Raw genomic sequence first — 26908 nt, forward strand, 5'->3', positions numbered from 1 at the left:
TACAAGCGCCACACCGTAGCAGGGAGGGGACTGAGACGTAACTGGGGTCCCCACAGGCCCAGCCATCAGAGGCCTTCATCCTGTGCCTCACCACACCCTGCCTGGCTTTTAAAACACCATGCCATGTAGGGGGCTGAAAGAAACCAGAAGCATGTGCAGACAAACAGACAAGGCAGTGCCTGTATGTGTGGTAATTTGGAAAATCCAGCCCCTCACAATTTCTTATTTATTTTGAATATGAAACACCCTGTCTGTTGTGTTCTTTAATATCATGTTCTTGAGCGTGGAACTCTCTGTTGGGCGTTACTGTCAGCCCAGCATTTCTTTTCTTGTGTTGGAAGTCCTTTCCCCTTGGTGGGACTCACAGCTGGGGTTACAACTGCTGCTCCCCATTCAGCACTTGGGCAGCCCCTGTTGCCCCGACACTGACCTTAGCCAAAGTATTGGTTTCAGCTGTCTGTGACTGCTCTGGACTCATCCTAATGGACACTGGGATTTATGGGGGGAGCCAGGAGGTTGAGGCTGAAACACCTTGGAGGAGCCTGGCCCTTCTGCATAGCTGAGGCACAGAAACCCTGCGGCCACTGCTGGTGGAGAACCTGCTCCTGCTGGATGAGTGTCTCCTGAGGGAAAGGCAAGCTGCAAAAGCACTGCCAAGGCTCCTGCAGGACAGTTTCCCGTGGAGAGATGTTTGAACCTCCCAAAACTGGTGCAGGGGCAGCATCCCGCTTTGCGGTCCTGCAGGGGGCTGCAGCAAACTCTGGGAAATCAGTGTCATTTTACCCCTGAAGACCTGGATTGCTGAGATGTCTGTCCGTTGCTCCTGGCCTTTCCCACGGGAATAATGCCAGGTTGGTTGTTGAATTTTCTTGGTTGCTCATTCAGCGTCTTCTCAAATACTCAGAGATCTCTGCTGTTGGGGTGATTTTTTAGGGAGAGGCAGTGAGGCAGGCTTGAGCTATCTCCACACCTGGCTTTGCGGGATGTTATTGCTTAGGGATGAGTAACATTTCTAGGAACCTGGGAGAGTCTGGTTCCAACTGTGTCAATGTACCAGAAGTGGCAGGGGAAAATGGGTTCAAGATCTGTTTGGTTTACTTTTTTTTTTTTTTTTTTTTCCCAGACAATAACCCACCAAATATTCCCAGGTTGTTTATATTTAGAGAAGGTTGTGCAGTGTCCTGTGAAAGGAAAGTGACACATCTACTGCTCTGGGGGCAAGACAGCGCGGGACAAAGAGACCTGACTGAAGTGAAGGACAGCGATGATAAATTGATGCCACTGATGCAGGAGATTGCAGCAAACACAGAGTCCCTGTGTGGGGACACCCACCCATCCAGGGCCAGGTCCTGTGGGGTGGAGCCCTCTCCCATCTGTGCAGTGGGATGAAACCTCTGGATACACCCTCCCCTGTATGCTGCCACACTCCTGGAAACCAAGTGCATGCTTTAAATGTCTTTGTGGGAGCAGCCTGTTGTTGCGAGGTACAGGCAGGGAAATTACAAAAACAACCTCACTTTTTTTTTTTTAATTGCTCATAGATTAATTGCAGAGCTTTTTGCTTGATAAGGGATAGGTTATGAGGCAAGGAAAACCACCTTCTAATTCTTCTAACTCTTCTTCCTCTTTTTCTGCTTCTTCTGCTGCTTCTAATTCTAATTCACCATTTCTGATTGACCATCGCTCTTACCTAAAGCCTTGCAGCAGGCTTTGCCACTGGGAGCAAAGATGAAGAAGGAGCTGGAGCGGACCGGTGATGGAGGTGTGGTGTTGGGCTCTGTCCCACACGGACTGGCCTCCTGGGGGAACGGCACACATTGCTTGTTTTTGTCCCATGGGTGGGCAAACCAGGAGGGAATAGGAGGTGCTAGTGGAGCCTCCGTACCAAAATAGCATTTTTAGCAGCTGAACAGCATGAGCTTGTCTCACCACTGGGACTGATTTGGGAGTGCTGCCCCAGCCCTGGACCTTCAAGTTTAACTGGAGCACTGAAATGCCTCTGAAGACCTGTCCACAGGATTGTATGGCCCCACTGGCTGATTGCTGCGGTACATTCCCATTCCTATTTTTCCCCCCAGGGCAGCCCCTTTGTGCAGAACGATGTGGGTGCCCCATGAAAGCTGCCAGTGCCACCTGCACCCAAAAATACTCCTGCTCTGAAGGAGAAAGTTCAGTCCCAGCAGCTCAGCTCTGCCTTGGGTAAGGTGAGCGATGTACAGGCACCGCCGGCTGTGAGCACTGCCACAAGAGAAACAGCTGTGACAGACCTTACGTTTTGATTTTCATTCCATTAATAAAAGCGATGCAATAGCAACTCTTTGATGCATCAGCACTTGCTCCTATTTGAATATTTTATTTTTTTTTGTAGTGGGACAGGTTGTTTTTAGAAAGCGGACTAACGCTCGTGCACACACAGCAACGCTGCACCCTTGGTGGCAAGGACTGAGCCTGGGAGCTGGGTTAGCATACTGGGGCAGACCCGAAAGTCTCAGTTTCACCATTTTGTGGAGAAGTGATTGGTTTCCATCAGCATGAAATTTCCCACGGTTACAGGACACTTCCCCGTACTCTGAAGGGCCAAGTTCTTTCTGAGGTGGTTGATTCACATGAGAGAAACGGGACTTATTTTTTAAAAGAAAAAAAAAATAGTTTTCCTCTTTTTAGGGAAAACTCAAAATCTTTCATATGTGCCATTAGGAAAGGCTTTCTGGGAACTGAGCGAATGAAAAGTTTTTTGTGTCTGATGGAAATAGTGGCAGTAGGGTGTGGGGGGAGTGGGCAGATGTGTTCTCTCTACATAGCACGTGTTGTCAATGTGTGGGAGAGCAAAGCCTCACGTTGGACCCATTTTACCGTGCTCCAGGAAAAGCTCAATGCCTGCTGTTGTGCCAAGCTGTAAGCTGAGGTTCCCTGCAGAGTGTGCAGGGAACCTCATTTTCATTTATTTATTTATTTTTTCCAGAGTGTTTCCCAAAGCAGCAGAAAGGGATCTGCCCTGCAACGAGCTTTATTCACTGCATTTGCCATCCACCCCCAGTTATTACCAGTTGCTGCTGCAGGGAGCAAAGGCAGGTATCCCCACTATACACAGCCCCAGCAGAGCTTATAATGACCACATCTCCTCCGGCAGAAGCCCTGAAGCATGTACAGGATGAGGGCCTGATGCTCACCAAGCACTGATGCTCACCATCAAGCGTGGGATGTTTTGGACTGCAAGCCCTGTCCTCTGCTTCAGCAGCACCCTGGAGTGGCTCCTCCTGCCCCCAAAGTGAGCTGCAGACTGACCTGGGGAGGCAAAAACACGGGGAATGTGGGGGGAGGAATGCCTCGGGGGCTGCGGCGGTGGCAGCAGTATACAGGAGTGGGGGAGCTGGCATAGGGAGTGGAAGGGATGGGAGGGATGACTCTTCTCCAGCACTTATATTTAGCTCCTCGTTAGTGACCCAGCTCAAAGGGCAGGATGCAACTCCAAGCCCAAGAATTTTTTTTTTTTTTTTTTTTTTTTTTTTGCAAACACCTACCTGAGAAGGATGCAAAGCTTAACTCCGCTACTATAAATATTCAGACAAAACAGATTTTCTAAAACAGTTATGGAAATGCTAAATTTGGTGGTTGTTTATCTGGGGGGTGGTCACATCTGCTTTGTTTTTTTTTCCCCTAAGGCAAAGCAGAAGCAATGTCAATGCTGACCACTGCTCATCCTATCCTTTCTGCTGCTGCACTTTGAAGAGCCCATCAATAATCCTACAGGCACCAGCTTTCCAGGGAGATGGCCCCACAGAAAAACAGGAATCCCTTATCGGATGGCAGGAAATTCTATTTTTACATGGAGTTCAGATTAAAAATAAAAAGGGAAGATATGCACAGGACTTGCGGGCTAAAATTAAGCCTTTATATTCTCCCCTGCTGCTCCTGCTGCTCTCCATATGGAGAAAGCAGCGATGTATGCCAAGAAGGAGGCTGCTGGTGCTGGCTGTGCTTGGTGGGTTTGGCCCTGCTGCAGTTATCAAAGCTTAGCAGCAGGCTTTATGAGTGTGGATTAATTAAAGCACCCTGGATCTCTGCTGCGGCCAAGCCACGTGCCCTGGGCAAGCAGAAAGAGTTTTTTTGCTCAGATTATTTACACGGTTCCTTGACATCTCTCCAGTCAGAGCGATTTGGTGTCTGACTGTTCCGTAAGCAGCCCTGTCTCATGCCCAGACCGAGTCTTTCTGTGACTGAACATTTCTGTGCTTTGGGATTTCTTCCAGGCCGTGCCAGGTTTACCAGCTCTGCAGGCATGGTGACACTGCTGCAGGTCTCGTAGGCATCATCGTCGGCAAGGGCGGCTCTGGTGGCACCTTGCTAATTCTGTTCGGAAGCAGCCAGCTCCCTTCAAGCTTCTCTGCATTGGCTCTGCAGAGCTGCACCATGTACCGAAGGTCTTTTTGCTTGGCTTGCTGAAAGCAATTAAAACATACCCAGCAAAGTCACCCTGCACAGGGTGCACATCTCCTCGTTGATCACGCTGATGGTTTTTTTATCTGCGTGTGGTTTATGCACATGTGTAATCTACCACCTGCCTGGGAAAGCCCCTTTCAAATGCAAATGGGAAGCAGGAAGGTTTCTGAGCTCAGCTGGGGGCTTTTCACACTACCAGCATTTCTGTGCGATGCTGTGACCCTGCTGAGGGCTGTAAACAGCAGAAAAGGATTCTCGCAGATATCCCCTGCTTGCTTTATCAGCACCCAGCCAGCAGCGTGCGTTCTGGGACTTGGAGCACAGCAGGTTACGTTGACACAGCCCAGAAAAGCAAGGAGCCACCAAATGTCAGAGAGAGGGATGCAAAAGGTGTTCGGCTAGGATAAATAACGTGTGCTACCCGGGTGTCTGGAAGCTCAGCAGGAGCGCCTGTGCTGAGCTCAGGGAGGTCGCAGCCTTGGCTCACCTGGTACCTGGCCATGCCGTGCCTCTGCACAACAACTCCTCTGATTTCTCCCTTCTTAGAGGGGAAAAAAGCAAAAGGTCTGAGTGTGAAGATGCAGAAGTGCTCTTCTGCAGCAAAACTTTGCTCCAAGTCTTTAGCTCACAGGCTCGTTCAAGGAAGGGAAGCCCAGAACAAACAAAACAGCTCAGGGCAGCCTGAGGTAGCCAAAAAAAACAGCAGCCAGAGGCCTAACTTGCCAGGTGAATGACGGTTTGGGAACAGAATTGTTTCACCTGTGCTGCTCTCCTCCTACTTACCACAATTACGGGAAGGTTTGAAAAGGGAGGAGGATGGTGTTTCTTTCTTTTTTTTCCTTCCCTCTGTGGGGAGCCAAGTTGTGCAGATGTATGAGTGTTAAGGTAAGATGGTTAACTGAGGGGGGAATGATGATGAGGAGAAGGTGTTTGGTGCTGTTTTTGGAAATACTTGACAGTCTCAGACTGGACTGGGCTGCTTGGCTTGTTGGTTGTGGTGCTTGCCCTGCTGTTGTTTCTAGAAGATAGCTCTTTATCGCTAGCAGGTGGTATGGCTGCCTCTGCTCATGCCTGGCCTTTTTAGTACCACTTTTTGAATTTTAGTGCCATGACACCATTTGTTTCACTTATCTTCTTGTGTGCTGAAGTGGGTATGCAGCAAGAGCTGCTGCCGCCTTTGCTAGCCTCTATGGGCAAGCCCGTGTGTGAATAACTGTGTGCTTCAGACACAGGTGAGAGTGTTTGTCTGAAAGCACAAAAAATGCCAGTCAGAGATCTCTGCTGCATTGTGCAAGCACTCTGCAAGTACTTCATGCTTTTGTTCCTTACTGTAAGATTGAGTGGTGAAACTTGATCTGAAGAAGTGATGCAAACCAATGTCTCTTAAAAAAAAAGCCCTGATCAGAAGGCTGTTGTTCCTCCTTGGGGGTGTAATCTATTTCAGTTTTCACACTTCAAAATTAACTTGTTTGTGTTTTAATATTTTTGATTTGCAAAATGGTTCCTGGATGCTTTGCCTGCTTGAAATCGCTTTCACAGCTGTCCAGGCTGCTCCTGTGTGTAGAGAAGTTGCAGGTTGTGCATGTGGCTGATTTCTGCCTCTGCTTTTCTGAGGGACAAGTTATGGGCTGGACGACAAACAGCATTTTGAAAAAAAGGGGAAAAAAGGCACTTTTACTAAAACCTAATGCGTGAACCTGCTAACTGGGGGGGGGGGGGGGGGTGTCACTTATTAGTCCTTAATGTTGAATAAAATGCGTGTAATGACTTTTTATTTTCTTTGAAAAAGAGATATTTGTGAATACATTTATCCAGAGGTGCTTGTGAGCATGTTGGAGTTGGATGACCTTTAAGGTCTCTTCCAACCCAAACCCTTCTCTGATAAAACCTTTGGGCTGGGATAGGGGCAGGGACTGAGTTCTCCAGCAGAAGTCCCTCAGGCAGGCCAGCACTTAGAAGGAAGGGTCCAGTAGCAACATGTTCCTCTCTGATGTAGCCTGTTAGGCACAGAACTGGTGTGGGACTTGTGGCAGCGTAAAAATACAGCACATGAGAGGAGAGGGATCGGGAAAGGACTGGCAGTGTGTGCAGAAGTCACCCCGTCATCCCTAAGCAGTGGTGGATGTGAGCCATGCATCTCACCTGTTTCCCAAGTGGATGTGCTTGGTTTTTGTTTTTGGAGTTGGTCTCTGTTTTGTATTCAGCAGAACAGCCTATTATGCAACACGACGTGTTTGGGGGAGGCAAAATAAACTGTATCTGACTGCCCTTCCTTTTACGAGAAGGTTGAGAGAGTCAATTTTTATTAAAAAAACAACAGAACATAAAAAGCTATTACCATCCAAAACAAACCAGGAAACTCTTATCAGCTCGCCAGGAAGGTCTGTTGCTTTGTGGAAGTGTTACTGGACAGTCACTGCTACGTTCATCGGTTGTTTGCAAAATAATTTATTGTTTTCAGATGGGTGTCAAATCTTCCATGCAAAGGAGGGAAGAGGGCCTAAAGCTGCAAAGGGTGGTCGTAGGAGAAGAGGGCTGAGGGGAAATACCATGGAACAGGATTTGGATTATCTCTCTACATATTTTTACAACGATAAGAATTTCATTGTATTCTGTTGTAAGTTATGATCCTGTTTTTGTTCTGTGTTCAGATCAGGAAACAACAAACCTATGTCTTAAAAATAATAAAAATACAAATAAAGCTTAATCTTCAGTGATGTTGTCATTCAGCAGCAGTAACCACGGGATTCAGGATGATATGTGATTTCTAAATCACTACCCTATAAAATGCCATGTGCTTTTATTCCCAATGTGTGCATGTGTCTCTGTGAGTAAAGCTATCCAACTCTTACAACCTGTCAGAGGGGCTTGGTAATGTCCAAAGGGCGTTTGTTTTAAAACTGTGTTCCTCTGCTGTGTTTTGGATTAAAAAATACATGGTCTGCAGTAAAATGTACCTGATAACTCAGTGTGAGCGCTTTACTGAATAGGTCTGGAGCTTGCAGTACAGATCTGCCAGGTGTTTGTGTTGACCAGGGCTGCCTCCTTGTCCACTGATTGCTTTTTTCTTCTCTAGCATATCCTTCTGAGTATCTGTGGGTTGCTGTCCCGTAGCCGTGACCTTACAGCAGTGGAGCTACCTGGCATGTGGTCAGCTGCACGGGGCATGCACGATGAGAAGGCAGCGTGGTGCTCTTTCTGCGGTACCGTGCTTGTAGCACTGCCTGCTGACTGAGGTGTTCATTTGCTTACCTTTAATTTGTGCTGGCAAATCCCCTTTGATGAAAAAATAAAAATCTGTCTGGAAATCTGATCTTCTGGATGACAGAGGGGTTGGGGTGGAAGAAAATTTCAGACAGATGCTCTGAACTACCTGCCTCACTCCTCCTCCTCTCCCGTCACTGCCCTCACTGGTGCAGCAGCAGCCGGTCCTCAGACCAGGGGAGTGAACAGCTTGCTATGGGCATTTAGCAGTAGGGCTGGTTCAGCCTCAGCGCAGGTAGTGGTGGCACACTTGGGAATACAGATATGCTTATGGGCTTCTGGTTCAAATGCCCTTCTGAAAAACATATTTATATACAAATACGATTTTATTCCCCTCACTTGTAAAATTATAGCCTTAAAGCAATAAAAATAACCTTATTTTTAAAATAATAGCTTCTGTGTAAAGAGGTGAGGATACTCGTGTTCAGTGCTTCTGGAAAATGGGGTGATTTCATGGTCTCTTCAAGTCTTTGGTCAAGCCTAGTTGGAGTACTGATATGAGGTAGGGTGTAACAGTTGCAGTGGTGTGTGAATCCACTATTTCCTCGTTGTGTGCACTGATCTCTCTAACAGAGCATCTGAAGAAATTCCTCTGAGACTGTGAACAGTCAGTGATCTTTTTCTTCTCCCTGGACTGAATTCAGGATTCTCACAGGGACTTCTGTAGGAAGTAAATAGCTGATCTCTGTGGCTCTGAGTCCCTCTTCCTCTCCTTGTACCTCCGTGCCTTTCTCATTTTCCACTGGCAAATGTCAAGAGTCTTGGATATGTAGTTGCATTTCTTATTTTTGGCTGGGTGAGGGTTAGATGCTCTGAGAACAGGCCCAACCAACACTGGAGATGGAAGCTAGGTCTGAGCATCCTCCTCCCCCAGGGGGGCAAGGTTTGCCCTGTGTTGCCCTGACCCCAGCAGCCTCCCCACCTGAGTCACAGCTCTGATACCTGCTGCAGCAAGGCGCGAGTGACCTGGGGATGAGAGCGTGGATGCCTGCACGTGCCTTGGGCCGTGGCCAGTGGCCCGTGGGGCCTGGGAGGTGGGTGGGGAGCGTTGCCTCAGCTTCTGTTCCCAGCCGTCCTCCTGGAAGGAAGCAGTGAGAGGCCGTTGGTCTGCCTTTCTCTGTGAAATTAGCGGGGCAGGCTCTCTAAAGGAGGCTGTTAGAAATATTTGTTGCCTTAGATTATCCCTAACAGGGCTGGGGTGGAGTTTGCCAGGAAGGACAACGTGTCCTCGTTTGTCACGTTAGCAGTTTATAATCTCCTGCTCTGCGTGGCTTCTCTCGCCCATGGAGGAGATGCCCGTGCTTCCTGCGTGGTGGGGAACAGCCAGCAGTTTCAGGGTTACACCAACCCCTCCTGGAAGCATGAGCAGCCTTCACAGAGCTCTGCTTCCACCAGCCTGCACACACACTGCACCCTGGCTGACTTCCAGCATCTTTCTTTCCTCCTACCACCTCATCCCACCTCCAGGTTGCTGCGGCTCCCTTCATGCCTTTGGCAGCGTTTCCCGAAGGCTGGGGTAGAAACAGCTCCCGCTGTGTTGGTTTTGGGGTCCTGCCAGGGGGTGGCTTTTTCTGAGGGACAAGGGGACAATGCTCCATCAATTCTGCCTGTTTCAGAGAGTCTTTTTTTTTTTTTTTTTTTCCCCTGCAAAGGGTGGATAGGAGGCTGTACTTCCCTACTTCCCTTGTGGGAGGAGAAGGGCAGAGTGGCCTGCTAAGAGGAATTGCTATGAGCAACCACAAACAAAGCCTGGAACTACTCCTCTCAGGTTCTCCCAAGAGCTTTCAAATTCTGACCCAGGGCAGGGAAACGCTGCCAAGATTGTGATGATATGGTGCTTGGGCCGAGGTGTGTAAATGATGAAGGGGGAGGGAAAAGCCTAGGCTTTGTTAATCCATAGGCAGCATGTGGGCTGTCCTCTGCTCTGTCCTGCTCTAGTGCTGTCTGAGGCCTGAACAAGCATCCTCCCCAGCATCCTCTCACAGACACAGGGAGCTCAGCTTGTAGGACTGAGAAAGTGCTGGAGGTGAAGGACTGGAGCGATTGAACCAGCAGAGCTTAAAGGCAAGCACTGCTGCCAAACCTCACTGCCTCATCAGCTGCTGTTCCTGCAAGGCCTTTTCTGAGAGAATACTGTAAATGTTACACAGGCAGCTGCAGGCTTTTTTTATGGTTACTGAGACTGTCAAAGGCTGAAGGACTGTGGTCCTGGATGCTTACAAGACACTGAAGTACTTTTGTTGTATAGCGTTCCCAGATGGCTACAGTTGGCGAGGCATCCATGGCTTTGTCAAGGAATGGTTACCAGTTATGGCATGTGCCACCTGCCACAGGCCTTGGCTGAGGCATGTTGCAACCCAGGGAAAGAAGTAGGTCTTTGTGTACCATCAGTATTTGATCAGTAGGGCAGTATTTGATCCCTGGGAAGTATGCAGCCACTTTTATGGTGTAACTTGAGCTGTGGTTTCTTGGGAGACAGGATGGCCATCAGCCTCCTCTTCCCATTTGGCAGGATGAGCCAGGGAAATTTTGAAGATAATTGAATGTGAATGCTGATGCTTATTTACCTGATGCAACTAGCTGTTTTCCCATTTAAAACTCTATCAATACATACAGTGTTTGTGCTCCTGACCAGTGCAGGGAGCAGTGGAATGGGTGTGCCACGGTGAATGTGAGCCATGCCTGCTGGGGCTTTCTTCCACGTGGGCAGAGATGAATTGTTTCAAATTATGTTCATCCCTCCTTAAATACTGGCTTTGATACTTTGTCTGCACTGCCTGAGGGATTTGGAAAGCTACCCAGTGATTGACTTGCCTGCACTAGCTTTGAACTTATTAGTAGGTCAAGTTTCTAAACTGAGCCTTGTTCTCTGCCCAGTCTGTATAAGGAGAATAGAAACAGAAAGGTCTCTACACACAACTAAGGGAAAAAAGATGCTACGTTGTGAAAAATCCACAATAGTAACATGGATGTTATCGAGCTGTTCCTCTCCTCAGTGCTGTTCTCCACAAGTATCTCCAAGCACACACCTCTCAAGCTTCGAAGGATGTGAGGTCTTACAAGCTTCAGAAGAGGTTAAATAGTTAATTGTGTCCCTTGATCTGTGTAAATATGGAGTCACCTAAACCCTCCTCCCACAGCTGCCCCCACAGTAAGAGAAACACTGTAATAATAACATAGGAGAAAGTTATCAATGAGGTGCAATCAATTAGATGAATTTTAGAGAAGTTTTTCCCCAGTTCGCACTGGGCGTTGTTGGAACATTGTCAATCTACGTAAGACCAAATCGTCTGTAACTCCGTGTTCCCCAGCCAAAGGCTGTTATCATATGGACAAAACATTAAGGAACAGTGAGAGCAAGTTAAAGAACAGTTTCCAGATTTAAATCTGAATTTCATTGTTGTATGAAGTTTACATCAGAAGTTAAGATGGAAAAACTGATTCTAACCTTTTATGTTGGATTGCAAATCCCTCTGAACTCCAGCATGCTGGCCAAATTCCAGCTCACAGAGGTAATTGCCTCTTGTTAAGACTACATGCCTCCTTGAAGCTTTATTCAGTGAATGCAGTGTAATTACTACTCTTCTCCTCATATATATGGTTGCATAGTGCTGTTGAGCCAAACTGTCTGTCCAGTCCCACCCTGGAGATCTTCATTTTAATGAAGCCTAGATCATGTACGTTCAGATTTTTTTTTCTCTGAATTCTTCCCAGAAAGGAACAGAAAGAGGGAAGACCCAGTATGCTTCCTATTGAGAGAAAGAAGGGGTTTGTTCTTCTGACCATGTGAAAGTTCTGCCTGAGGACAGGTGGAGGGGGTATGAGAGGATCAGAAGAGTGACACTGGTGTGTTCACATGATACAATCCCCTACCCACAGCCATAAGCAAGTGCGTAGGTTCCTCTGTACAACTTCCTGGGGAAACCTTGTTTAGTGATTGAGAAACGCTCCTAGAAAAAGGAAGCACTGCTGGGCACATGCAATCACTTTCAAGAGCGTGGTTCTGGCAAGAACCCTTCCCAAGGCTGCACGAACAGCCTGGAGTCCTGGTGCTCTTAGGAAATCATTATCTTTCCCACATGTGAACAGTGTGGGTTACCCTAATAGTCATCATTCCAAATATGAGAAAGGGGGTGGGGAGTGATGGCAGCTGCAGCTGCTGTCTGTGGAGATGGGCACAGAAAAATGTGCACCTATTCATGGCCATGCTTCTTTATTATTATTATTATTATTATTTTTTGTATAGAGAATCTCAGGATGCTTGAGTTACCTTTTATTTCCTAAAGCGCTTAATAGGATTGAAATATTTTGTATAAATTTGTGTGAGTATGGTGGACTATATGTAAATGGCATCTCAGGAAACAGCATCTCAAGTTGCTGTCCTGCTCCCTCCACTTTTGAGATGTCTTGTGGATTGCTGCTGAACCATAAAGCAATCATGTGAAGTAACTGTCTCTGTCACTGAAATGCTTTTGGTTTTGTCCTCTGAGATGACCAGGGAAGTTCCACTCTGACAATGCCAAGTGGCTTTTGAACAAGTGCTGAACGAAACCCCCCTGCCCCAGTGCTGTGGTCTTGTTTCGTGCACTTGACCTGAGCTGTTGGCGTTCTAGTGTTAGCTGATGTGCACACAGTGGTTGAACTGGGGCTACTGGGTAGGTGAACTGGATTGAGAAGATAGTCTGCTGATTTCTCTCTAAACCTTTGTTTGTTGCTTTTTGCTCTCCACCCTACGATTTCCTCCCTCTCATCCTGTGCAAATGCTGAATGGAAACTCTGCTCACACCCTCTTTTTCCAAGTGCTTTCCCAGGACCATTCCAACTGCTCTCACTCACTCGGTGCATCCCCCTGTCCTTTTCTGGGGATAATGACCACCACAACAAACATGTAAAGAATAAGTGGGGAAGACAGAAGTAAAATTAAAACTAGCAAGATTTAAGACCAGGGTTTTTTTTTTGTGCGCGTGTGTTCATTCTAGATCTTGATGTATCTGTAGTATTTTCATCATCTGTGACTGGCAGGAGGAAACTTTCAACGCATTCCTTTTCCTACTGAAGTACTTGTTCAGATATTACTTCCACCTTTTGTTGAACAAGGTGAATCTTGGGTATAGTTCGACTAGCTACAGCAAGTATAACACATGCTTGTGAGCAGACTGCCAGAAAAGGAGATGTCTGCAGATGCTAACCAAGCATTCAGCAGTGCACGCAAGTCCAGCAGGGCAAATCTGTACATGCAAGTTTGGGAATGTGCTAAACTCATTTTTGTTGCACGCAGAAATCAATTTTGTCTTTTCAGCTGTATTTAATCTTGTTATGTAAAGAAATAGACAGATCTGGCCTTTCTTTTTAATAATGTTTTAGGATTAGGGTACAAAAATGGTTAATGTATTAATTTTTAAGACAAGTGATAAATGTAATGCAGTAAGCACATCCTACATACACAATATATTTCTCTATATAATATGAACACAGATATAAAATAAGTTATACTTGTATTGTTTTTTCCATCACAGTAGGAGCTCAGCTTATATAAAGTGACAACAGGAATTGGAACAAAATGCTGCTTTAAAGCAACAACAAAAACCAGAAGTGTCTGTGCATGGGCGTGTGAAACAAAATAGGAAATCTAGGTATTTCTGCCAAAATGGGGTCTTGAAAGGAGAAATTTTATAGCGCATTAAAGAGACGGGGAAGGTCTCTTGGCTCAGGGTAGAGGTTCTGAAGGGGATAAAGTGTTACTGTGTGGTGAAGAGGACGGTATATGAAGGCTGTTGACATTTAGGTTACATTTGTGAGGGCACAGGTAGTGAAGCATGCTCTGCCCACTGTGTTCTCTGCTCTCATGATGGACCATCTACCCGACAGTGTCGTGTTCTGTGTTCTTGTCTTTACAATAAGAATGGGACCTAGGAGCTTTCACTGCACTCAATGAGTAAACATCACTTCACAGGAATGATGAACACCACCGTTGTTCAAAGGCTTTTGAAGGAGAAGACACTATCCACTTGTGAAACAATCAGTGAACCTGGGGGTAGAGTCCTGGGTTTCTCCCCTTCTAGCCCACCTGATGTCTGACTCTAGTACATTCTCCTTCTGTTTCACTCAGGGTGGTTGTTCTCTCGGCCATACTTTGAAAATAAACCACCACCAGGGAATGGATGAGAGGTACAGGTGCTTGGAATTCCTAGTGCGTGTCCCATAGTAAATAATGAAGAACTCAAGATGTCCAATTGAGAGCCATTTCAGATTGCTTTATTTTTTTAAGGACAGGGAAACGCTTGTAGAACTTGTATCTGACAGTGAACCGGATTCCTAAAATTCTTAACCCAGGGATTCAGAATTTGGAATTTCTTACTAATTAGGAGGTACTCTTTAGTTTGGCCAACAGCTTGGAGACCTTTTTGTGGTTTCTTCTTTGCTATCAAGGATCTGTCTCAAGTTTGCAAGACCAATAAACAGCACAATGTGCAGTCAAAGCTTAGAAGTGACACTGGTGGTTAGCAGATTTCTATTAGTGCCAATTCCACTCTCAAAAGATACAGCCCACTTGAGGTTTTCCTTCTATCCTGCTTACCAGGTTATCCAAGTCTCAGTGTCCTTTCTTCACCTTCATGTTTACAGACTACACATTAGAAAGCGGGGACATTACACTGGAAGAGTGAATTGCATATCATCATGAAGAATGATTGGACTTTTTTGTTCTGCTTTAGTTTTTTTCTTCATACAGCAAAATAGGTATAAATTGAAAGGTGACCTCACATCTAAAGGTATAATTTAAGTAAACATGTTTTTCTAGATCTTTCTCCCCTCCTTTTCCCTCTCCCTTGCAACCTTCCTTTCATTCTGTTATTTTCCTTTTGGATGGAGGGAGGAGATGGGAAGGTAGCTCATTTGGCAGCTCATGACCCTCCAACTTGACTTTAATGAGATGATTTGCCAAGGCAAACTCCTCATCATCCAGCATGCCATCTTTGTCAATGTCAGCCAGTTTCCATATCTTTCCCAGCACTGTGTTGGGCAGCTTAGACCTTACCATCTCCTTCTTGGCATTGGCACCAGTTATTTTACCATCAACAGGTGAGAGCGTATAGAAGATCTCATCATACATGGGCTTGTCCCTGGCCACTACCCACTCAGCATCATCAATCCCTTCGCCAGCGCCTTCGCCGTAGCCATGGCCAAATGGACCATGTAGCGTGCCCTCGAAGGCTCCTCCCTTCACCATCTGGGTAGGTCGCTGTGACTCCTCCTGGCGTACAAGCACCATGAGCTGGGCGATGTCGTTAGCCAGCATGTCCTCCACAGTCTCCAGCAGCTTGCTCTTCAGAGGCTGGAACTTGCTAAAATCTTGGGCCTGCAACTGATCCTTGAAGTGGGACAGGGGAGCAAGAGGTGAGTGACATGGTTGTGCACAAGGCAGTCACAGCACAGAGCGGGCTCTCTGGCTCAAAAGACCTACTGCAGAGGAGTGGGGAGCACTCTGACTGCCCTGCTCCTCAGCATGTGATAGGGTTTCCCTGGCTGGCCTTGCTCTTACATACTCTTTAAGTCCTGCACAGAATAATCTCCCCTGCTTGCAAAGTGGGGCTGACATGGCACAGAGAAGGGCAGTGACTTACTCCAAGACCTGGATGATGGCCATATGCAAGTAAGACTTCCTTTCCAGGCCATGTGCAAGTGTTCTTTTTGGGACCTAATTGCTCAGAGCAAGCTGGTTGTGCAGCTCTTGCTTCGTCTTCTAGCTGGTGCTCTGCTTTCAACCCTCCCCCCCCGCTCTGGTAAAGAAGTGCCACTTCGGCAATAAACTATTTTACAGGTAAATCCATTGTTACCATGCAGTGCATCTTTCAGATGTCATAAAGACAGTAGGACTTCACAGAATAACTCAATTTTTGTGGGTTTTCACAGCTAAGCAAAAGTGGTTTGAGCAGGGACTGCGGAAAACTCTCTTCTAAGAGCTGTAAAACAATCTACAACTTCATTCTTCACCCTGTCCATTAAATCCAGTCTGTTCACTCCTAATGGAGTGGTGTAATTTTTTTTTAAAAATAAACACATTTTAACAAGCAGTGAGTGGGATCTTCTATTGGGTACACTCTACAGACCTCATTCTAAAGAACTTAGGTGAAATATATTTTTATTAAAAAGATGAGCAGCTGCTGTGTTTTCCATAAGGAGCTTATAATGACTTCAACAACCAGTAACTGCGAAGAGGTTTCTGCTTGGACTGAAGCCACACAGCAATGCAGCCTTGCCCAGCATTGTTCAAGTATACAATATAAGGCCCCGATCCAAGGTCCTTTAAAGTCTTTGACTTGTAAGAACACTGAATCAGGCCTCAGCTTTGCAGCTCAGAAAAACTGCTTCTCTGCTTAAAATGGATAGGGAGCTTTGTTTTCACTGCTTCATCCCCAAGTCTTTCTAGAAATGGAGTGAAGTAGAGGACAAAAAGTTAGAGCTCCTGAGGAGACACATGTATATAGGCTTCTGGGAAAATATATCTTTTTATTTAATATAGATTAGCAGTAGTCTTAGGTCTAGAAAATCTGAAAATGGAGCCTGGAAGTGAAAATAAAGAAAAAGAGGAAATCATTTGTTGTGAAGTGCAAAGACTTAAGAAATGAAGGCAGCTGTAGCTTCATATGAGATCTATGTGCAAAAAATATTTATGCCTAAACATGGTCTGCACACAGTTCAAGGCTCATTCCAGGATTGCAACAGGCCTTACACACAGGCAATGATAACAAAGGTCTGTATTGTGGCTTCTGTCATATTCCCTGCAGTTACTCCAATACTTTTTCCTTGTATGTTTGGTGTTCTGGACAAGATGCCACCACTTACCTGCATCTTTCTCAGATTAGGGAAGTCTCCGGGTGAGATCTGATGTTCGCGTTCAATGCGGGCATAAATCTCTCCCAAGTTGTTAACAAGCTCTTTCTTTTTATTGTCTTTCCCGAACACGGAGGGCATTTCCTTCTTTAGAGAGCTGATGATGTAGGCATGGACCTGAAGGGCATTAAATGATATGGAATGAAAAAGACAAGTGCTAAAGAACACATCATGGTTTTCCCAACAGACAGTACCTGTGTGTAGGAGTCAACCCATCTTGTCCCATCCTGAGGAGCAAGCTTAGCTCCTCAGCTTGCCTGTATCTGCTGATTACCACTCTAGTGCTAAGTGTTGCTCAGCTGTGTCCAAACATACAGGTTCTAGAACTCCAGACTTTGTTTAATGTAGGAATGAGCCTTTGACTTGCAAGACACTATGCTATTGAGTACTGTGGTGATCTGTACGGGAAATGTACAGAGCCAGCACAACCATTTTCACAAAATCCAGTTTATATTATACTTCCTGTTGGCACTATTGATTCTGGAAGGCAGAATCTATTCTAGTATCCCCAGCAGAAGTGACTGATGGCAGTGAATTTTATATGAAATATTCTGACACATCTTTATTTGGGGGGGGAAGGGGATGATGTAGAAAGCTTTTTCTCTTTCACAGAAAACTTTCAGGCATCTTTCAGTCTGTCTTTCTCAATTTATATGGGTCTGCTCCCTGTGCTCTGGAGAGTTTCATTCAGCTCATTCTAAATAATCAGAAATGGAATTTCTGACACTACCCTTGATATATATTTATTTTGTGCTCATGGCAGGCTTATCTGTCATTCGTGTCACTCTCCATGTCCTCTGCATCCATCTAGGTTTCTCTCTTTAAGGCAAAAGACTTCCAGACTCTTACTTCCATTGGTGTGTGATTCTGACACACGGAATTGGTTTTAATTCTCAAGTTGCTAGCACAGTGCAGCTGCTTTCTACATCCCCTCAAGTGCTACCTTCTTTGATCTGTGAGCAGCTCTTCACTCAGGCCTGTTACAACTGATGCACCACGCAAAGGAGGAACATTCTTCCTTGAAGTGCATGGGACAAACACAGTAGGCCTCTGAGTGAAGTAAGAAGGGGAAGAAGAGAAGTAGGATCCACCAGCTATGCAAGCTAGACCAGCCAAAACCACTCTCCCATACTCTGCATACTGCAGATGGCCCAAAATGAGTGCCTGGGCTCTCCTGTGCCAATACCCACCTTGGCCAGCCGTGCCCGCTTGATGAGGTCATTCAGCTTCCTTAGGGCTGCATTGCGGGGAAGGCTCTGGATATCCCTGAACAGGTCCTGCTCCTCTGCTTCAAACAACTTTCGGTTGTCAGGGATGAGCAACGGATGGGACCAGAAGGAGCCAATGTAGACCCTGATGACCTCAGGAGTGTTGACAATCTTTCCCAGGGACCACATAAGGGCACCATACACCCTCATCAACTGCTGGGTCTCTATTTGGTCAGCTTTGTTGAGAACAACTCTCATCTTGTCCTCATGGTTCTTCAGGGCCTTGATGACCTCAGAGAATTCATCTGAGATGTCCAGCTTGTGCGCATCAAAAAGAAGAATGATGCGGTCAACCCGCTCCGCAAACCACTCCAGGACAGCAGCAAAGTCGTAACCTACAAGGGATGGAGGAAGAGCAGAGATACACATGCACAGGTGTAGAGAAGGCTGGTGGTCATACCTGAATCATGCCGTCTGAGGGTAAGCTTGCAAAGAGAAACCTTTCCCCTGGCAGCTCGAGTAACTTGATAAAGTGAACAAGAAACCTCATTCTTTGCCCCAAAGAGGGTAGAGAGGGCAGTGCTCTTCATGCTGAAACATCTAAGACTTGCATAATTAAGGATGGTTCTCATCTTCTCCAGATTAAGAGATCACCCAGGAAGTCCTGAACTCATGTTACAAATGCCTCGTTCAAACATACATCTTAAGCAAACTGCTATGTTCAAACAGCTACTGCAGAAGTCTTGCATGTAACAAGACAGGGATGTCTAATTTCTGAATTACTGGCCATCAGCAAAGCCTACAAATGCAGTAGAAAGCTAGATCATTAGTATTTGCACCCAGACTGGTTTGAGATTTGTATCTCTACTGCTTAATAACGCTCAGGTCTAGTCTAGTTGTGTGAGACTGTCCCATGCAATTCAAAGCCCAGGATGCAAATAACCTGCCATAGCTGAGTAATCATCCTTTCACATCTGCACGAAGGAAAATGATTTGTTTGCTTTGCTAAGTACTTGCTACTTAGGCAGTATTGCCATGAACAGCAGAAGTGGACTCAAACTATTAACACTAGTTTCAAATTTCACACACTTCAGAACTAAGGATAAAGGCATGATAAATAATGTGTGTATGTTTTAAAAATGACAGCAACAAAATACCCTCCCCCCCCCCCAGCTCTGTGGTGTTTCTTCATCTTTTTAAAGCCTCAACGAGAGACTGGTGCTCCCTGTCTGCTCTGTAAGGCTCTCCTGTGCTGTGCAAGATTTAGGGTTAGCTGTGTTGCCAGAGTGCTGCACTCTGTTAAGAGAACTGTCCTCATTAAAACACCTTTACCAGTACTGCTATGCAACACAGCTTTTTTCCTGGTGGGCAGGAATAATCAGGACAGAGCACGTGCTATTTGCGTTCAAATCCTTGAACATACTTTTTTAGTCTTAGCTTTCATGAATAAATACATAAGAACTAATTCACTGCCTTCCTCCTCCTTCCCCCCCCCCCCCCCCTTCTATCCTCTCATCTTTCCTAGAGCACAAGTAATGCATCCTACTCTTTCGATGAGGGCTACAGAAGGGAGGACTGCAGAGCTCTGATCTTGATTTTAGCCACTGGCCTTTTCCATCTTGTGACTTGAAGCAAATTAGGGCGAAGCCCTGGCTCTGAAGTCACAAGCAAAGCCCGTGTGAACCTTTCTCTTCAGATACATGAATTCACGTTAGCTGTTTGCACTAAGAACTTATTTACAACTGAAAATACTATTACTAGGCTGTGTTTTGTCTCAGCTGGTTATAGTTTGCTCATAACAAACAAGAAAAGGGGTTGAGAGGAGACAAATGCGCTCTGGAATTTAAACAGCTTGCCCTGCTTTCTTCCATGGGATCTACAGAAATCAGAGAGCAGGAGGCCGCTGGTCTGTCACTCCATTAATAGGCGGAGGTGTCTTTTCCAGCAGCAACAATTGATAGTGGTCCCTAGCTCTTCACTCACCTCACATTTGATGCTGAGAGCTTCAGAGAATTCAGCTAGTATTACCTTTAAGAGAGACCTGCTCAACAGTCAATAAACTATATTTATGTGACTTGTCCAGTCCATGCATCTGACCTCACACATTCTCATAAATCAGACCTTATTATACATCAATACCAATACCTTATCTCACTTGGACTTGGTTCATGCTCTACGTTCTCCCTCTGAGGAGATCAATGGCTTTGCAATGGGGGGAAAAAAACCCTAACTTTGCTAAATGCTGGATGCACATCTATACCTAATGGTCAGTTTGGCTTGGGCTGTGCTGGAAATCAGAGGCAGGATAGCTTATTCTGCATATGCAGTCATACAGCTTGCCCTTTCACCATGGAAACAATTAGTGTGACTTTGTTCAGAGAAGTTTGTGCATTTAATCTTATGAAGTCTCCTTGACTGGGATGCTTTTTGTCAAGCTGGCATGTGTTTGAATTGCACCATGACTGCTTTTTCTAGTCTTTCCTTGAAAGATCAAAGGAGAAACTGAGTCATACTCTCTAGGGCACCCAGTAATGTTACAGCGATGTCCTGTCTCAGATCAACAGGGACGGTTTCCCTCCAGTAACAACTGCTGCTAGGCTCTTCAGGGTGTTTAGTAGGGTCTAGGATGAGTTGGGGAAGGTGTCTGCATCTGACACTCAGTACAGCTTTCAGTGTTTTAGTAAAAGTCATTTGAAAAGAGGAAAGAAAACGTGGCATTGTATTTTTTTGGTATTAGCTGAGGACTTGGGAGGCTGAGGTCTGCCCATTGATCTGCCTGGTTCTTGGATTTGTCTAAAAGGATCTTTAGGTGCTTAGCTCCACTGATCTGTTGATCTTAAGATGTGTCAAGCCAAGATCTGCAGCAGCACTTCAGGCATCTGCTCTCTGAGTCTCTATTTCCTATTCACAGACAAAAATGTTGCTCTACCCAAGAGGAAAAGGGAATTAGTATCTGCTGGGATCTTTGTATGTATGTTCCTAGCTGCTACAGTAATGTACAATGAGGCTAGAATGTCCTTCTAGACTTCATCAAAGGTCTAGACTGATAGGCAGAGCATCTTTCTTTCCCAGCTTCTTTGTGTGTTCAGAGATAATCTACTGACAGCTGTCCTGCACATCTCTATAAAGAGAGAACAAAGCCCTAAGAAGTAGCATATGTTGATGTTTCAGAGCAGTCACAACAGCATGGGCTGACTTACATCCTGTGCTGGGACAGAAGCCTGATCCACACACACTCTTTGTATGTGTCCCACTTTTGGCATTTATGGGAATGTGTGAGGCCTCTCCTCTTGGTGCTAAGCAAGAAACTTCTCTCTCTGTGTGCAACTCTGTGAAGTGCTAATCATACCCGCACTTTTCTGTATGGAGGTACTTGCCAGGAAAACTAAGGTGTACGTATTTGTCTTTAAATGACAGAATTATTTAGAGATTGAAAAGAAGAGAAAAACTGCGAGTGTACTTTTCCTTTACATATAGTCTGACAAGTGGAAAGGGCAGGCGGGACAGACCTCTGTTTACAACAATCTACTTGGTTGGAGTCAACTCTCAGAGCTCTGTGATGGTATTTTCCCACACAGACAGTTGCTTAGGGAATTCCCACATGGGAAATTTGTAGGGTTGACTTTCTAGTTTTGCTTTTAGCATATAAAAGAGTAGATCTGGAGCAGAGAAGCATTTGGATAGCCAGAGACGCAGTATGAAACTCTAGAGGGAAGCAAGCTATTAGTGAAGATATTTAAAAATAAGGTTAAACTAATATTTTAATGTTTAGTTCAGAGGACTTTTCTATAGCATAAAGAACTCAGGATGTGTTGCCTGGCTGAAGCCAGAGCTGGAACACCTGAAATGCAAGGCTTGTTCTGTAACTAAATTTAAGCATTATAGCCTCACTTCATATTATTTAGCCCAATTTTTATTTCACAGATGCATAGGGCCCGACTCTATATTCTTCTGGCAGTTCATTTCAGTGTGAGATTAGACCAAGAACTCATCTTGACCTACTGTCAAATTAGGAGTTTTCTGTCCAGAGCGTCCCTCCTGATTCGGAAAGTTGAATTAATAACTCTCCGGATGTGTTATGTTTTTTTATGCCCCATCTCAGTGTTGTAGAGCGTTGCTAAGGCCTCTCACAAAGGCAGCCAGATTTGGCAGTGTGTCACTGATGGGCGAAGCTATCCACATACCATAGCAATTTACTGTGAAGTTAAATGGCATTTGGGAAGCCAATTGCTTGCCAAAGTTGCATAAATGCAAAAGAATTATTACAGGGATGGTCACACTTCTACTTCTGTTGAAAAACATACCTATTTAAACATGCTTTACTATCGCTGATGTGGATTATTTCACAACCTCCAGAGAAGGCTGTGAAAGAAGAACACGTAAGAACATGAACAGAAAATGAATCCCACCTATACAATGCTAGAAGAAATGGGCAAGATGAACATACCATTTCCCTCTATCAGATATTCTTTCAGGGGGGAAGATTTGATTCTGGCAGCATGAAAAGGATTCAACAGATTTAACACAAAGCTGAGAAGTCAGATGACTGTCAGTAGATTCATCCTGTAGAAGAAACGATTTTCTTGCAGACACCCTGACACCTAGACACTGCAAGGCAGACTGTGGCTTTATGAATACTTGTCTGTGCACTGCTGCAATACCTGGCAGCAAGTATTTAACTAAGATACAGCAGGATTATGCAATTACTTTTCTGTCAACTCAAAGAATGACACAGTCTTTACGTTAACTCTGAAGACAAATGATACCAGACCCAGCATAAAACCTACCTGGCTGTAACATTTTAAAGCCATTTAAACCAGCAATGAGCGTGTATGTAGTAGTTGAGCATTGCTTTTGTATGATAGTAAGCATGCTACCGAATTTCCTGTCTCATGGAACTATGGGCACCAACGCTGTGCTGGAGGTCAGGTGGGATGGAACAAGGAAAGTAAGATGAAGAAATGTTGAAAAACACAAAGCTGCCTTTTTATTATTTTTATTTTTGTGGCAGGTACCTGTCAGCCTGCTGTCACTGGTGTTTTAAACTGTGCCACTGCTTTTAGCAATTTACCTCCTTCTGTTGAGTTTAGTCACTGGGAGCTCCCTTCGCACTATCCATCTAAATATGGTGTGTTCCAGAGACTGAAAGCCCCTTAGATCACAGCCCTCAAGAGGGAAGAGTTTTAATACAGTTTCCATCTGTCCCTATCTGACAACTGATAGATTGGCATTGCGCCTCAGGTGTCTGAGGGCAACATCATAAGAAGACAAGGTAGTTAGCTGGAAGAACAAATACTGACTACCTAGAGAAGGAGCAGCTCTCAGATATGAAATTTAAAACCTATTCCAGGGAGCTAATTACTTGGTTTGTGTTTTTAAATTGCAAATATGAGTTTGGAGGCCAGGTCTAGCTGGTAACTGTGATGTCCTGCTGGAAAGCACTTCAGAGAAAAGACTCTGTCCAGGCTGAACAAGCAGGCAGTCAGTGCTGGAAAAGGAGAATGTACCAAGAGGGGCAGGTGCCACCTGATTGTGATAGATATCTGTAAGCAAAGAAACAATAAGACAATGTGATGGTCAGAGGGAGGAAATAAAGGGAGGAAAGGAGGAGGAAGTGCTACACGAAGTGAGTGGGACACACAAAGTGAGTGGGAAGCAAGGCGGGGTGGCTGTTGTGAGACTCAGGGAGGGATGGTACAGGTGTGGGTGACAGGAACTGAAGCACGGGAGAGTAGAGAACAGTGATCTGGGTACGTTTCTGTCAAGGTGAGGAGCTGGTGAAACCAGCCAGGAATGGATTAGAAAGGATGATGAAAAGCAAGGGATGGATATTGCATATACCTCACTGCAGCTCATTGTAAACCATCTTTGTGAAAAAGCTGCTTCCTTTCTGGGAGTGGCTGCCTTCCAATGGGATATAAAGAGATTTATGTAATGTGTGTCTGTGGGTGTGTTGGGAAGTAGACAGAAATTCCACAGGACGAGAATACTTCTATGAATGATATGTCATCATTTCTAGAGCAGGTTTCTAGAGCTTGCTGATTAATTCTGCCTTTGCCTCTACCTGAAGAAATCATCTGTCCTAGAGCTGGTGATTCACAGCAACAGGAGCTGCATCCTCCAGCCAGTGCTCTGCACATCCTCTCCCTCTGTACCAAGAAAATGGAAATGTTACATCCATTTCAGAGGCTTAAAGGTTTCCAAAGCAGAAGTCAAGGGACTTAGCTCTCCACAGCAAATCTGCATAATGTTCTCAGCTAGGAAATGTGGGCTGGTGTCAAATTTCTAATGCTAACATTTACATTAATAAGTATCTGGAGTGGCATACCAGGGACTTTGGCTTTCATGTTGTTTAGAGCAATGGTTTCATAGTTGAGAAGAGACTAGGAGACTGATGAGGCTCCTGCTTTATGTCAGTGGAAACTAAGTGAAATCTCACTAGACAAGTTCAGTTCAGGTGGACTAAAACTGATGAAAACATTGTCCAGAGCCAAGTCTTCTTAAAACTGTAAGCTTCTATGTACACACAACAGAACTTCTCCCCTTTACCTCTTACTCATTTATATCTTTGTTATTTCACAGAATCACAGAATGTTAGGGATTGGAAGGGACCTTGCAAGATCGTGTAGTCCAATCCCCCTGTTGGAGCAGGAACACAATTTGTGACAGATGGACTGAGCATTTCTATGCTATCTAGGCCAATCCACAACAGTCTACAGCCAGATTTTGAGACCTCAGGAGGTATCTGAATCCAGGCTAGGTTTTCCAGAGATACCAATTTTCCAGAGCAGTGCTGATGCACAGACAGAATCCCAAGAGGTTTTTCACTACAGTGTCCAAACACAAAGTGAGTTCTCCCAATAAACAGTGTGAATCTTGGGAGAGTTCATGCTTGGAAATCAGGTCTGCAATGGCCATCGAGTCCTCAGGTAACCAACCGATAGTTGCTGCCATTGACCAGGGAACACAGTCCTTCTCTGCTGTAGCTCAGGACACTGCAAGAGTACATGATGTGCAGAAATAATGCAAACTGAGAGACTGATGGGCATGACCCTCCTTCCTTAATGAAGGAGATACTTAGGAAATTTCTGGAGTGCACAGAGGACAGACAAAAAATGTACAAATTCAACAGTTCTAAAAAATCAAACTTGTTTGGTAAAAAAAGAAAAAGCACTTGCCATATGTTAACAGGAGTTAAAAGAAGCAATAAATAAATAAAAAACACGGACCTTTCTATTTGCACAACTAAATACTTAATCTCATTTCTCACCTCTCCTTCAGACAAAACGAACTTGGTCTCCTCTAAAAAAATATATATATAATCTTAAGTTCTTGTTTGCCTCCTGCTTTCAGGTTAGTCAGGCTCCTGGCTTCAGATATTTATACAAATAAAAAGGGACAGATCTGTGCAGGTTTTCTGCTCATTTTTGTTCTTACAGGAAGCCCAGAACTATGTCACTGTAGAACTATGTGACTGTCTTTCAGTGGGACAGCATGTGTGTGAGACTATGCTAAAGTCAGGGAAGTTGGCAGCTGCGCTGTAGTCATGGAAGTGAACTGTGAGGCCACAACTGATCACACTGCACTTTCACCCTCCTGGGTGGAGTGAAACAAATAATCACAGGGGACTATTATAGCAAATGTTTGAAATGCCTCCTTTTTAGATGCTTTCAGGGTATATCATGCTGTTCCCAGAACATGTGACAAAACTCTTCACCAAAAAAAAAAAAAACAAAAACAAACAAAAAAAAAAAAAAACTTGTTGCTATTAGTAAGAAAGATCAAGAAGGAATATCCTGGCAGTTACAGGCCTGTAAAATTATGGAGAAGATTATTCTGGGAGTTGCTGAAAAACATCTAAAGGACAACGCAATCAGTGGTCAGAGCCACCATGGGTTCACTAGGGAAAGGTCTTATCTAACAAACTTCATTTCCTTCTATGACAAGGTCACCCAGCTAGTTGACAGGAAGGCAGTCGATGTGATCTTTCTGGATTTCAGTAAAGCATTTGATATTGTCTCTCACAGTATCCTTCTGGACAAAATGACCAGACTATAGTTAGATAAAAGCATAATAAGATGGGTGAACAGTTGGCTGAGGGGTCAGGCCCAGAGGGTTCTTGTAAATGGGATTACATCAGGCTGGTGATTTGTCACTAGTGGGGTTCCCCAGGGCTCCATTTTAGTACCAGTCCTCTTCAATGTTTTCATAAACGATTTGAATGAAGGACTTGAAGGTTTTTTAAGCAAGTTCATGGATGATACCAAATTGGGTGGAGCTACTCATTCTGTCAAGGGTGGTGAGGCCTTGCAGAGAGATCTGGACCAATTAGAAAGCTGGGCAACCACTGACGATATGAAGTTGATGAAGAACAAGTGCTGGATCCTGCACCTCGGAAGGGGCATCCATGGTTATACATACAGACCGGGGGATGAGATGCTGAACAGCAGCCCTGAAGAGAGGGATCTGGGGGTTTTGGTCAAGAGCAAGCTGAACATGAGCCAGCAGTGTGCCCTGGCAGCCAGGAGGGCCAACAACATCCTGGGGTGCACCAAGCACAGCACTGCTAGTCGCTCAAGGGAAGGGATTGTCCTGCTCTGCTCTGGTGCGGCCTCACCTCAAGTACTGGGTGCAGTTCTGGGCACCACAGTAGAAGGGAAGATATAAAACTGTTAGTGCCTGAAGAAAGGCAACAAAGATGGTAAAAGGTCTAGAGGGGAAGACATATGAGAAGTGGCTAAAGTCACTTGATTGTTCAGCCTGGAGAAGAGGAGACTGAGGGGAGACCTTATCGCAGTCTACAGCTTCCTCATGAGGGGAGTGGAGGGGCAGGTGCTGAGCTCTGCTCTCTGGTGACCACCGACAGGACCCGAGGGAATGGCTTAAAGCTGCAATGAGCAGTTCAGGCTGCATATCAGAAAAAGTTTTTTTACCGAGAGGGTGGTCAGGCACTGGGACAGGCTCCCCAGGGAAGTGGTCATGGGACTGAGCCTGACAGAGTTCAAGAAGCATTTGGGCAATGCTCTCAGACACATAGTCTGATTATTTCTTTGTGTGTCTGTGTGTGTGTGTGTCTGTGTGTGTGTGTGTCTGTGTCTGTGTCT

General features: G+C 45.3%; 2 protein-coding genes across 2 annotated transcripts in view; both read right to left on the reverse strand.

Annotated features, from left to right (window-relative positions):
- APLF (aprataxin and PNKP like factor) overlaps window positions 1–16540 on the reverse strand; it is a 42302-nt gene extending 25762 nt beyond the window's left edge. The window contains exon 1 of the mRNA XM_035320251.1: window positions 16141–16540. Within this exon, the coding sequence (XP_035176142.1) occupies window positions 16141–16182 (42 nt within the window). The 5' untranslated portion in view covers window positions 16183–16540. The remainder of the gene's footprint in view (window positions 1–16140) is intronic.
- The window catches only part of EHD3 (EH domain containing 3), a 29375-nt gene continuing 15456 nt past the window's right edge, over window positions 12990–26908 (reverse strand). The window contains exons 4-6 of the mRNA XM_035320250.1: window positions 17787–18199; window positions 16549–16713; window positions 12990–15073 (exon numbers count right to left, since the gene is read on the reverse strand). Of these exons, the coding sequence (XP_035176141.1) occupies window positions 14546–15073; window positions 16549–16713; window positions 17787–18199 (1106 nt within the window). The 3' untranslated portion in view covers window positions 12990–14545. The remainder of the gene's footprint in view (window positions 15074–16548; window positions 16714–17786; window positions 18200–26908) is intronic.

The sequence above is a fragment of the Oxyura jamaicensis genome, chromosome 3 (assembly GCF_011077185.1).
Source record: "Oxyura jamaicensis isolate SHBP4307 breed ruddy duck chromosome 3, BPBGC_Ojam_1.0, whole genome shotgun sequence".
Classification (NCBI taxonomy): Eukaryota; Metazoa; Chordata; class Aves; order Anseriformes; family Anatidae; genus Oxyura; species Oxyura jamaicensis.